Source organism: Heteronotia binoei, chromosome 21, assembly GCF_032191835.1.
Source record: "Heteronotia binoei isolate CCM8104 ecotype False Entrance Well chromosome 21, APGP_CSIRO_Hbin_v1, whole genome shotgun sequence".
NCBI lineage: Eukaryota > Metazoa > Chordata > Lepidosauria > Squamata > Gekkonidae > Heteronotia > Heteronotia binoei.
In genome coordinates, this window is record NC_083243.1 from 61,737,170 (window position 1) to 61,749,530 (window position 12,361).

Here is a 12,361-nt window from a genome sequence, read left to right on the forward strand (position 1 = left end):
GCAGAAGCACAAGCTTCTCATTACTACCAAAGCAATCCAGCATCTTCTCGACATTCGAGCAGTCGAACTGGTCCCAGTGTCGGAGAGGGGGAAAGGTGTGTACTCCATTCTTTTCACCATACCCAAGAAGAATGGCGACTGGAGGGCCATCTTGGATCTCAAGTTTCTGAATCGCTACGTCAAGGTACGTCACTTCAGAATGGAAACTTTGAGATTAATTATGGACTCACTCTTGACAGGGGAGTACCTCACCTCCATAGACCTGACCGAAGCTTATCTTCACATACCTATCCATTCTTCTCATCGTCGCTTTCTAAGGTTTGTGGTACTGAATCAACATTACCAGTACAGGGCCTTACCCTTTGGCCTGTCAACAGCGCCCAGAGTTTTCTCCAAGATTTGAATACATCCAATAGCCCAGCTGAGAAAGCAGGAGATCCACATTCACCCCTATCTGGGCGACCTCTTAGTCAGATCCAACAACAGAGAAATCTCTTCGGGGCACAACTCTGGCCATTCAGTGTCTTCAGTCACACGGGTTCATGGTGAACATAGCAAAGAGTTCGCTTCAGCCGAGCCAGAGGTTGGAACATCTAGGGGCAATGATCGATTCCACGTGCAACTCGCTATTTCTGCCTCTGTCCAAGGCCAGGACCATCAGGGATTTGGCTATCAGGGTCATCCAGAGCCAATCATCACGACTGATGTTGCTTGCCAAACTAATGCGACTTTTGATTTCGACCATAGACATGATACAATGGGCCAGAGTCCATTCCAGACCTCTTCAAATGTTCCTACGGCCATTTCAACTTCAGATCATGGAGAGAAAGGACATAAATCTGATAATTCCGTTAACAGTCAAGAGGAGCTTGCAATGGTGGACGGACTTGTCTCATCTTCGCCAGGGCAAATTGTTCCATCCTCCCTCATCCCTAGAGCTGTTCACAGATGCCAGCTTGGGGGGGGGGGTGGGGGGCCACTCTTCAGGACAAACCAGTCCAAGGCAGGTGGTCACAACCCAAGGGTCTGCTTCCCATCAATCTCCTGGAAATCAGAGCCATTCGTCTAGCTCTGGTTGCCTTCAGGACACAATTGTATCAGAAACACGTTCTTGTCAGAACGGACAACATAACAGCCAAGGCATACCTGAGCAACCAAGGGGGCTCCAGATCCTCGCAGTTGCACAGGGAAGCATCAAAGAATCTGGCCTCCCTAAGGGCGGAACACATCAGAGGCCAGGACAACATACAGGCAGACTGGTTAAGTAGACAGGCAATTTGCGAAGGCGAGTGGGCCCTCAGCACAGGCATGTTCGATCTCATATGCCAACGTTGGGGTCAACCAGAGGTGGATCTTTTCGCTTCAGACACAAACGCAAAGCTACCAAGGTATTTCACGAGGTTCTTCCATCCAGAAGCCGAACAGACAGATGCCTTGACAGCCATATGGCCTCCAGGTCTCTTGTATGCGTTTCCTCCGGTCCCTCTGGTTTCTCGAGTTCTGCGGAGGGTGAGAGTTCTACAGGCGGAAATCATCATGGTAGCTCCCTATTGGCCACGGCGTCCATGGTTCTCAATGTTGACAGAGCTATCAATAGACCTTCCGCTGTCGCTGCCAGTATCTCCCGACATGCTCCATCAGGGTCCGGTGTGGCACCCCGACCCGGAGTGGTTTCACTTGACCGTGTGGAGATTGAGCGGGAAGCATTTAGAAGTCTAGGCTACTTACCTGAGGTGACAGACACTATGCTAGCATCAAGAAGACCTTCCACTGTTCGTATATACAACACAACTTGGAAGGCTTTTGTCCAATGGTGTCGTAGGAAGAAGGTTTCTTCGCTTACCCCTTCCATTGCGGAGATACTAGCGTTCTTACAGGAGGGCCTAGAGTCCAGGTTAAAACCAGCTACGTTAAGAAGGCAGATAGCTGCCCTGTCCACCGTCTTACCGGTCGTTGGAGGGTATAGGCTATCCAACATCCACACATCCAGTTATTTTTGCAGGGGGCGAATTTGAAGTCTCCTCCGACAGTCCATCGTTTTCCATCTTGGCAGCTCCATACCGTTTTATCAGCGCTTACAAAGAAGCCATTTGAGCCTCTTCGAGAGGTGGACTTAAAATGGGTGTGAATGAAAACTCTTCTTGGTAGCCATAACGTCTGCACGTCAAGTTTCGGAACTGGGGGCCTTATCAGTGAAGGCGGGTCTTTGCGTGTTCCACAAAGAAAAGGTGGTTCTGCGCACGGATCCTTCCTTCCTTCCTTCCTTCCTAAGGCTGTTTCTAGGTTCCATCGCACACAAGAAATTTACCTACCCACTTTTTGTCCACAACCCAAACACCCAAAGGAGATAGTTTGGCATACCTTAGATGTGCGCAGAGCCTTAAAGATTTTCATTCTAAGATCTGAGTCAATTAGGAAAACTGACTACATGTTTATCAACATCTCTCCTCCAAGAGCTGGAGATAAGATGTCTACTTCGTCAATTAGTGCAGTTCTAAAGGCCTGTATCAGTGAAGCATATAGGGCATCAGGGTTGCAGGTTCCTAGAGGAATTACTGCCCATTCACTTAGGAGTGCCTCCACAAACGTGGCACTGCTGAATCGGGCTTCAGTCAAGGAGGTGTGTAGAGCTGCTACTTGGTCCTCTCCGTCTACATTCATAAGGCATTATAAGATCCATTCCATGGCATCAGCAGATGCAGCATTTGGGAGAAAGGTATTACAGCATGTTCTGGGGGAGGTCAGCGATGAAGACCCACCCTTAAGGCTGATGAACTTAAAGTGCAGTCCTAAATGGAGTTGCACCCTTCTGAGTCCTTTGAAGTCAGCAGTCTTAGAAGTGATACTGTTCAGTTAATACTTCTTTGGGAAAGCCATAAGACCAGTAAAAAGAGCCTTAGTAAGTGTTGCTTTTGTTGTCCTTTGGATGTATTTACATTTTGAGGAAGAGTTCTCGATTACTTTTGGTATCTTTTCTCACCTACTTCCTTCCTTTCCCACCCATATTTTCCTTCTCTGCCCAAGAGACATCTGTTTATTTTATGTTTATTTATGCTTCATAAAGTGCTGATTACACTATGAAGGGTAGTAACAATAAAGGTTCATATTTTTCCAGGTTGACTCAGACCATCAGTGACTAATCAAAGTTTAAGACCAGTGGCACCTTTAAGACAAATGAAGTTTAATTCTGGGGGCCACTGGACTCAAACTTAGTTCTGTTGCTTCAGTCCAGCATGGCTATTCTACCCACCTGAATCCATGACAGATCATTTCATTTGAATTCAGTATCTATGCCTGTTGGTTTATATCCGTGCAGCTTGTAAATGTTCCTAATGGTAGTTCTTTCAGGTTTAGAGAGTAAGTTTCGTGTATTGGTTAAGGGCATGGACTTTAATCTGGGAGAACCAGGTTTTATTCTCCTTCATGTGCAGCTGCTGATGTGACCTTGGGTCAGTCACAGTTCTTTCAGAGCTGTTTTCTCAAGAGCAGTTCTCTCAGAGCTCTCTCAGCCCCACCTACTTCACAGGGTGTCTGTTGTGGAGGAAGAGAAAGGTGATTGTAAAGCCACTCTGAGACTCCCAAGTGAAGAGTGGGGTATAAATCCAACATGGTTGTCATCTTCATCTACAAGCCGCCCCAAAGTCTTTTTCAGCCTTCAGTGATTTGTTTTTTACTGACTGTACTTTATAATTATTGCTACCATAAAACCTAATTATAAATAGTTTCTTGTCATTTTTAAAAGCTATAACGAAGGTGTTGTACTTTATAAATACATATGGAGTAACCGTGGTTGTCATCGCAACAAAAAGCTTCTTTATCCCATACATAAGTGAGCTTTGTACTTCTACTGAAAATCATTGAGAGGCACTTAGAATAAATGATGGCTTAAAATTCTAGGCACCACAATAAAATTTCTAGGTGCCCTAGTACCTGGGATTTGTCAAGCCCTGTAGTGTATGCTGTTCTGAAAGGTGAGCATAAAATTCCATGGTACATGGAGAAGTCACCATGTAAAGGAATTCCAGAAAGATATTAGACTGGAATTCCAGAAAGATATTAGACTGCTACAATTTAAGTATCTTGTGATGTCTTAAAGATTAATCATTTAAATTAGGCTGCCAGCATCACAAACCTGCTTGTTACAGGTAAAGGAAATTTCGTATAGTTTCCCCAAGACAGTAGCATTGGGAGATAATGATCAAACTGGTTTGTTGGTTTTACCTGTGTTTTCCCAATAGGATGCCTGTTCTGTTCATGCAGTGGTATATTTGTAATTTGGTGATTATTTGCATCTATGCATCTATGCAAACATTGTCAAACTTTCTCTCTCACATTTCGTTGTGAAATTCAAAGCATTTATCCTAATCCTCATATCTGTAAGAGTACCTACTTTTGCAGAGAACTTTTATTTAATTAATAATTCATTTATATCCCATCTTTCTCCTCTAATGGGGACCTTAAGCAGCTTACATCATTCTCCTCTCCATCATTTTGTGTTCAACAACCCTGTGAAATAGGTTAGAAAGAGGGAGTATGAGTGGCCTTAAGGTCACCCAGTGAGTTTCCATGGCACAAATGGGGATTTCAGCCTGGGTTTCCCAGATACTAGTCCAAGACTCTTAACAGCTACGCCACACTGGCTCTCACAGTGACATTTCAGTTTTGGACAGGCAAACCACTTTTTAGATATAAGGTGGCTGTCAGCATTACACCATAAACATCCAAAATTTAAACCATGCCTGCACTATGATGTACTCTGATGAAGATGATACAATAAACTCTCACAAATGTAGGTTATATTTACAAGTGGGGGTGGAAGATCACACATATGCAAGAAACACAAAAAATGCACAGGGAGGAAGCTCAAGGTAGAGATCTCTCCATCCCAGAATAGGAATTTAAAAAACAACAAAGAAGAACCACAAGGCACACAAAGGAAACTTGGAGGAGGGATAAAAAAAAAACAGAGAAGGGGGAGGAGAACAAACCCATACAAGAAAACCTAAGGCAAGAGAAGGGGAAGCCCAATAGTGGTGGGGGGAAAAAAGAGCTGAAAGAAGGGTTTGCACTCCCTGTTCATCTCATAGCTTTCTCCATATTTTTGCCTGCTTCCAGCTCCACTCTTTGTCATTAGCTTTTCTCTCCCTACTCCATTCAAGCTAGCAACCTGATGGAAAGGCACTTCTTTCATCCCCATCAGCACCCGGGGAGAGAGCAAGCTAACTTGCACTGGAGAAAATAAGAAAGATTCTTTTCTTTTCTTTGCAGTGCCAGCAGCCCAGCCACCTTATAGAGCAGAGGAAAAGTTTCCCCCCCTGTTCCTGACAGCAGGGCCTGGCCAAGAACAACCTTGCCAGCTTCCTTGGGAGAGAGAAGGAAAATCTTCTCTGTCCTGGCAATGGCAGCTTCTGCAACAAAAGCTGGCTTGCATGGAAAGGGTTCCCCCCCCCCATTCCTGAAAGCAACAGACATCAAAACAGTCAGACTGACTCCTATGAAGGAAGAAAGGACTTCCTCCCTGCCCCCTCATGGAGGGGGATGGGGTGGGAGGTAATGTATAAGGAGACAGCATCCTACCCAGTTATTCAGTGCAGATCCTCATAGGTGTTGCTGGTTAAAAAAAACACATGGCAGTGGGGATGGCCTGCACGGGAGACTTATTTTCCAAGAATGCTTGGGCAGGTCCCCAGGAAAGGTGCTGGTGGGCATCATGGCATCCCATGGATACCATATTGGGGAACCCTGATCTAGATATTAGTCTAGTCTTAGTGACTTCTATGTATGTGAAATTATGTGCAATGGAAAGCATGTATATGCAGTTGATAGATAATGAGCTTTTCTCTCACTCTTCCAACAGGTGTCCACCTCGTACTTTTTTGCCAGCACTATGCAAAATTTTCCTTGATGAAAGTGCTCCAGACAATGTATTAGAAGTAACAGCACGCGCCATAACTTATTATTTGGATGTATCAGCAGAATGCACCCGACGGATTGTGGGAGTAGATGGTGCTATCAAAGCACTTTGTAATCGCTTAGTAGTTGTTGAGCTTAACAACAGAACCAGCAGAGACTTGGCTGAGCAGTGTGTGAAGGTATATTGTAATAATTTACATTAGCTGCAGAACAGAAAACTTCATGAATATCAAGTGAGGTTGTAATAGTGGTGTGATCATGAGACCAGAATTTACTGCCTTTGAATTTGAAATCTTAACAAAATAAAAATAGCAAAACTTGTGCCAGAAAAGCAACACACACTTGTGCACTTATCCCTAGATAGCCTGAAGCAGATGCCTAAGCAGAACACACTGTTTATATAACAAAGTATGCAAAGCAGGATCCATTTTCACACATGAAGTTTCCCCCTCCCCGTGAAGGTGGTTATCAGTATAGCACTTTCCATGTGTTCAGCCAGAATCAGAGACATTTGCAGCTGCTTTTAAAAGCCAATGGGAGATCTCTACATAGGTTCCATGCTGACATATCTGGTTTGCAACTTAGGGTTTTGCAAATTAAGTTCACATATAAAGCTACTGTATGCTGAATCAGGACATTGTTCCATGAAGGTCAGTATTCTCCACTCAGCCTAGCAGTGGCTCTCCAGGATAGAAATATTGGTTGTCATTTACTACCTTATCGTTTCAACTGAAGATGCCAGGGATAGAACCTGGGGCATTCGGCATAATGAGCATATGTTCTACCAGTGAGCTATGGGCCCTAGAAACAAAGGGTTGATTCTTCCTAACATTTCTGTTAGCAAAAGTAGGGGCAATTTTTGCCAGTTCCCCCCTCCTTCTGACTGCTCCTTCTACTGTTCTGGATGGGAGTCCTCCTTCCCCCAGGAGCAGCATTTGAAGGGGCATTTTGATCTGCACTGGAAGATAGAAGAGAATCATTCATAACCAAAAGAAATCCTTCCATTCATCTTTTTTTGGTGGCATCTAAGCCACTTATGAAGATGAAGAAGAAGAAGATATTGGATTTATATCCCGCCCTCTACTCCGAAGAGTCTCAGAGCGGCTTACAATCTCCTTTACCTTCCTCCCCCACAACAGAACCCTGTGAGGTGGGTGGGGCTGGAGAGGGCTCTCACAGCAGCTGCCCTTTCAAGGACAACCTCTGCCAGAGCTCTGGCTGACCCAAGGCCATGCCAGCAGGTGCAAGTGGAGGAGTGGGGAATCAAACCCGGTTCTCCCAGATAAGAGACCGCACACTTAACCACTACACCAAACTGGCTCTTATCTGTTTCACAGTAGTTCAGAAATGTATTGAATTGGTCACTTGTCTTGAGGCCTGAAATAATTTGGATGTGTCAGTGGTAGTGAGCATTAGGTGGGCTTTTTGACACCCTGGTTTTTCATACTCTGGTAAGATTTCCCCTTCCACCAACTCATGGTTTTATCATCTTTCCTGTTTGGAGAGAATCTATTATTTCATTTTGACAGTTTCATACAATGGCCTAATCATTAGTTGTTTTTGTCTGTTCTATGTGTGTGTGTGTGTGTGTGTGTGAGTGAGAAAGAGAGATCTGTGTTTTGTTGTATAAAATGAATTTCCTTGTGCTCAAAAGCAGATGTTATATCACAGATAAGAACATAAGAGAAGCCATGTTGGATCAGGCCAGTGGCTCATCCAGTCCAACACTCTGTGTCACACAGTGCCCAAAAAATATATACCGTATTTATCGGACCATAAGATGCACTTTCCCCCCCCAAAAAAAGTGTGGGGGGGGAAGTGTGTGCGTCTTATGGAGCGAAGGGACGATAGGACGTACCTTCCTCCGGGGGGGGGGGCGATCTGCTGCCTCCGCCTCCGATCCCGGCGCTTCCCCCGTGCCTGCCTGCCTGGCTCCAGCTCTGCTTCCAGCAAGCGCTGGGATCGCTCCACGCTGCCCCCACCGCAAACCCAGTGCTTCGCGAGCGCCAGCTGCGGAGGGGGCAGCGTGCTTCCTCCGTGCCTGTCTGCCTGGCTCCAGCTCTGACGCTTACAGCAAGTGCCAGGATCGCTCCCTTCGCCCTCCGATCCCGGTGTTTGCTTTAAGCATCCTGGCGGAGGGAGCGATCCTGGCGCTTGCTGTAAGCGTCAGAGCTGGAGCCAGGCAGACAGGCACGGAGGAAGCACGCTGCCCCCTCCGCAGCCGGCGCTCACAAAGCGCTGGGTTTGCGGTGGGGGCAGTGTGGAGCGATCCCAGTGCTTGCTGGAAGCAGAGCTGCAGGCAGGCAGGCATGGGGGAAGCGCCGGGATCGGAGGCGGAGGCAGCGGATCGCCCCCCAGGAGGAAGGTGCGTCCTATGGTCCGGAGCGTCTTATGGACTGAAAAATACGGTGTATATACACACACACACACACATACACACTGTAGCTAATAGCTACTGATGGACCTCTGCTCCATATTTTTATCTAACCCCCTCTTGAAGCTGTCTATGCTTGTAGCCGCCACCACCTCCTGTGGCAGTGAATTCCACATGTTAATCACCCTTTGGGTGAAGAAGTGCTTCCTTTTATCTGTTTTAATCTGACTGCTCAGCAATTTCATTGAATGCCCATGAGTTCTTGTATTGTGGGAAAGGGAGAAAAGTACTTCTTTCTCTACTTTCTCCATCCCATGCATTATCTTGTAAACCTCTATCATGTCTCCCCGCTTTTTAAAAGATATTTAAGAAGGAAAGCTAATGATAACTACTAGGTTTAAAAGAAGAAATGGTTCTTGCTTTTATTATTTGTGTGATTTAAAAAGAAATTATTACTTCATCCAATAACTAGGTATTGGAGCTCATCTGTACCCGTGAGTCTGGTGCTGTATTTGAAGCTGGAGGGTTGAACTGTGTATTGACATTTATTCGAGACAGTGGACATCTGGTTCATAAAGATACTCTGCATTCTGCTATGGCTGTAGTATCCAGACTCTGTGGAAAAATGGAACCTCAGGATTCTTCTTTAGAGATCTGTGTTGAATCCCTCTCAAGTTTGTTAAAACATGAAGACCATCAGGTAAATCATTCAGAATTATTTTAATATATATAGTAATATATATAATGCCATGGATGGCAACATTGTATGTAGCTTGCCAACAAATCTGATACATCTGTTATAAACCTAAACCATGTGGATATGCTATATCAGCATATTTCCAGTAGCCAGTGTAGTCTAGTGTTATGGGTAGTCACAAAGTTATTAGGATGGATGCTTTAAAAACAAAAGTATCTAACATATAAATGTATCTGAATTCCAGTGCAATAGTAGCTTTGTGCTGGAGGCCATCTTGAATTTTTTCACTGAAATATGGAGTAGTCTGCAATATTCAGGAAGACTAAACTGTTCCTTTTGTTATTTTTGAACGTTTCTATTTCAGATTTGTGTCTTTATTTGTGTCCATAGAGGCTGTCTGGCTTTGATCAATACAAATAGCGTCATGCTAGTATACACATGCTAGTATACATAAAGTGAGATGGATGAAAGAGCCCTTAGTGATATGCTGTTGATATAGAGCCCTTAGTGATATGCTGTTGATATAGGGTCATGTGGTAGTTTCCCCTTTGTAGATACAGGGACAGAGTTGACACTATGGCTTGTTTCAGGGCTAGTTGACATGTTTGTATTAACTATTATGATGTTGAGTAGTTGCTTCAGGTTGGGGAGTGCAGACCTGCACTTTCTTTGCCTGTGAGAGACAGATGATGTAAATATTTCATGTAGGTGAAAAGTTTTAATCCAGTGCACAGTAAATCTGTTAGTTTTTATGATGCCATGTTACTTTAACATGAAGCTGGCTCTCTTTTAGAGAGATCAGTCCATACATAGTTCAGAAAATGCTGCAACAAGGGCTACATCTAGAACTCCATTTTCTTGTGTGTCTGTCCATAACAATTGTGGCTGATCAGGTGTTGTACTGAATGAACAATTTTAAGTACATTAGCAGTTGTCTTCTTCAGGTTTCAGATGGTGCACTGCGGTGTTTTGCTTCACTAGCTGATCGATTTACACGCCGTGGAGTAGATCCAGCACCATTAGCAAAACATGGACTTACTGAGGAGCTGTTATCACGCATGGCTGCAGCAGGTGGCACAGTTTCAGGACCATCTTCAGCATGCAAACCTGGCCGGAGTAGCACAGGAGCACCATCCGCAGCTGCAGACTCTAAACTGAGTAATCAGGTGTCTACTATTGTGAGCCTGTTATCAACACTCTGCAGAGGCTCTCCAGTAGTAACCCATGTAAGAATTTCTTTGTCACCATTTTGTCATCTTGTAATTCCACTTTTTAAAATCCTTATAATATTATATAGTTTGTTGCTAATTTTTTTACTAGATTTGAATCTGTTAAAATTCAGCATTTTCATATGGATGTGAAATCCCTTTCTCATTGGCTTGTCTAAAGTTCTGTATATTTTTATTGTTCAGACTTTTAATTATTTCCAGGATCTCCTAAGATCTGAGCTTCCAGATTCTATAGAGAGTGCATTGCAGGGTGATGAAAGGTGTGTACTAGATACCATGCGTTTGGTAGATCTTCTTTTGGTGCTACTATTTGAAGGACGAAAAGCCCTGCCAAAGTCTAGTGCTGGATCTACAGGGAGAATCCCAGGATTACGTAGGCTGGACAGCACTGGGGAGCGTTCTCATCGGCAGCTGATAGACTGCATCCGCAGCAAAGATACTGATGCGCTAATAGATGCTATAGATACAGGAGGTAGGCATAAGAGTTTAGTTTTGTACAGTGAATAGTAGTTGATATCCTAACACATACTTTCATTCTGTCCAAGTATAAGAGTGAATGGATAGTCATGGTGTTCAAAATGATGCACAAGGTATGGTTTACAAACAAGTCATGGTTTGTTATTACATGAGTGATCTTTAGGCTGCTATACTCTCTTCTGCCCTTGCACGCAACCAACTAGTGAAAACCAGAGTTCCACCAGGGGATGGGAGGGCATTCTGTGAACACAAGAGTTCCCAGGCTTGTTTATATAGCAGCAGCGCCCATGATTTACCATTTCATGTGAACCATTAACCATGAATGATGTCCATGTACAAATAAAGATGTTAAATGGTCTGATTAATTTGCCACATAGTGTACTGAGATTTATCCCATCCTTTATGTTCTGGTAACTTGGTTGCAAAAATAGATAACTTTTAAATCTCTTTCTCTCCCTGCCCCCCACTTGGTGTAGCTTTTGAAGTAAATTTTATGGATGATGTCGGGCAAACTCTCTTAAATTGGGCATCAGCTTTTGGAACTCAGGAAATGGTAAGCAAATAAATTAATAATTGCCTTGATCTTCTGTGGAAAAGAAACCATGCAAATAAAAACTATTCCTCTTCTGTCTGTGTCCTCTGTTGCTTTTGTAAACAGGTTGAATTTCTCTGTGAAAGGGGCGCTGATGTTAATAGGGGTCAAAGGTCATCATCTTTACATTATGCTGCATGCTTTGGAAGACCTCAAGTAGCAAAGGTGCATTTTTGTTAACTTTTCATTTTTTAAATTTTGAATAAAAAGAAAAAAATAACAAGTTACCACAGTTTTCACTAACTTGCAGGGTAGTGTTCAAATGAAACAAAAAACTTCTCTACAAACACTTTCTCCTTTGCCCTTTCTGGCCTTTTCATTGGATTAAACCCGCCCCAAAGGTATAGTTTAGTTTAGTTTAGTTTATTTATATCCTGCCCTCCCCAGCGAAGCAAGCTCAGGGCAGCTGGAATGGGATACAAGTTTGGATGGGATACATTCTTACTACTGTTTCTGCAGAGATGCATTTTGAAATTGACACAAATTCTGTCAGCTGTTTTCATACAGAGTAGAAATAATAAGTAAATCTGTTTGTTGAACTGAACTTGTACTAAGTGTGCTAAATTTATGAGTAATTGCTTGGGTGGTCCTATAAAACTTTTATATCTGGCTCACAAACTTGGTATCTGTGATCAAAAAATTCATAGAGGCAAACTTATCCTCTTGTCTTCCCTATCTTCTCCTGCCCAGTAGCCTTACACTTAATAAATATAATGATTTTCATAGTATTATTTTTTTTAAAGACTCTCCTGCGACATGGTGCCAATCCAGATTTGAGAGATGAAGATGGAAAGACACCTTTGGACAAGGCTCGGGAAAGGGGGCACAGTGAAGTAGTGGCTATTCTTCAGTCTCCAGGTTAGTTTAAATAGATGTTGGCCTGCTTTATTTAAATGAATGACCTTATTCTACTCTTAACACTGTAGAATTGAGAGTTGGCTCAGTGATGACCAAGTAATGCGCTAAGAAGGAATTGAGCTGCTAAATTTGCTGAAATGAATTCTTAGTTTCTCTCATTCTTCAATTGAAAGTTCTCTTTATAAGTTAGTGTGATCAAAGTGAATTTAAAAAGTTTTGCT

The 12,361-nt window shown here is 43.5% G+C and overlaps 1 protein-coding gene across 6 annotated transcripts in view; it reads left to right on the forward strand.

The window, feature by feature from the left end:
- The window catches only part of HECTD1 (HECT domain E3 ubiquitin protein ligase 1), a 75,160-nt gene that overhangs the window by 15,641 nt on the left and 47,158 nt on the right, over positions 1-12,361 (forward strand). For 4 of the 6 annotated variants that reach the window (XM_060261425.1, XM_060261429.1, XM_060261430.1 and 1 more), the window contains exons 3-9: positions 5,858-6,092; positions 8,760-8,987; positions 9,929-10,210; positions 10,397-10,685; positions 11,167-11,243; positions 11,349-11,447; positions 12,026-12,140. In XM_060261425.1, coding sequence (XP_060117408.1) covers positions 5,858-6,092; positions 8,760-8,987; positions 9,929-10,210; positions 10,397-10,685; positions 11,167-11,243; positions 11,349-11,447; positions 12,026-12,140 — 1,325 coding nt within the window. The remainder of the gene's footprint in view (positions 1-5,857; positions 6,093-8,759; positions 8,988-9,928; positions 10,211-10,396; positions 10,686-11,166; positions 11,244-11,348; positions 11,448-12,025; positions 12,141-12,361) is intronic. The other 2 variants (XM_060261426.1, XM_060261428.1) reach the window with 1 other exon arrangement.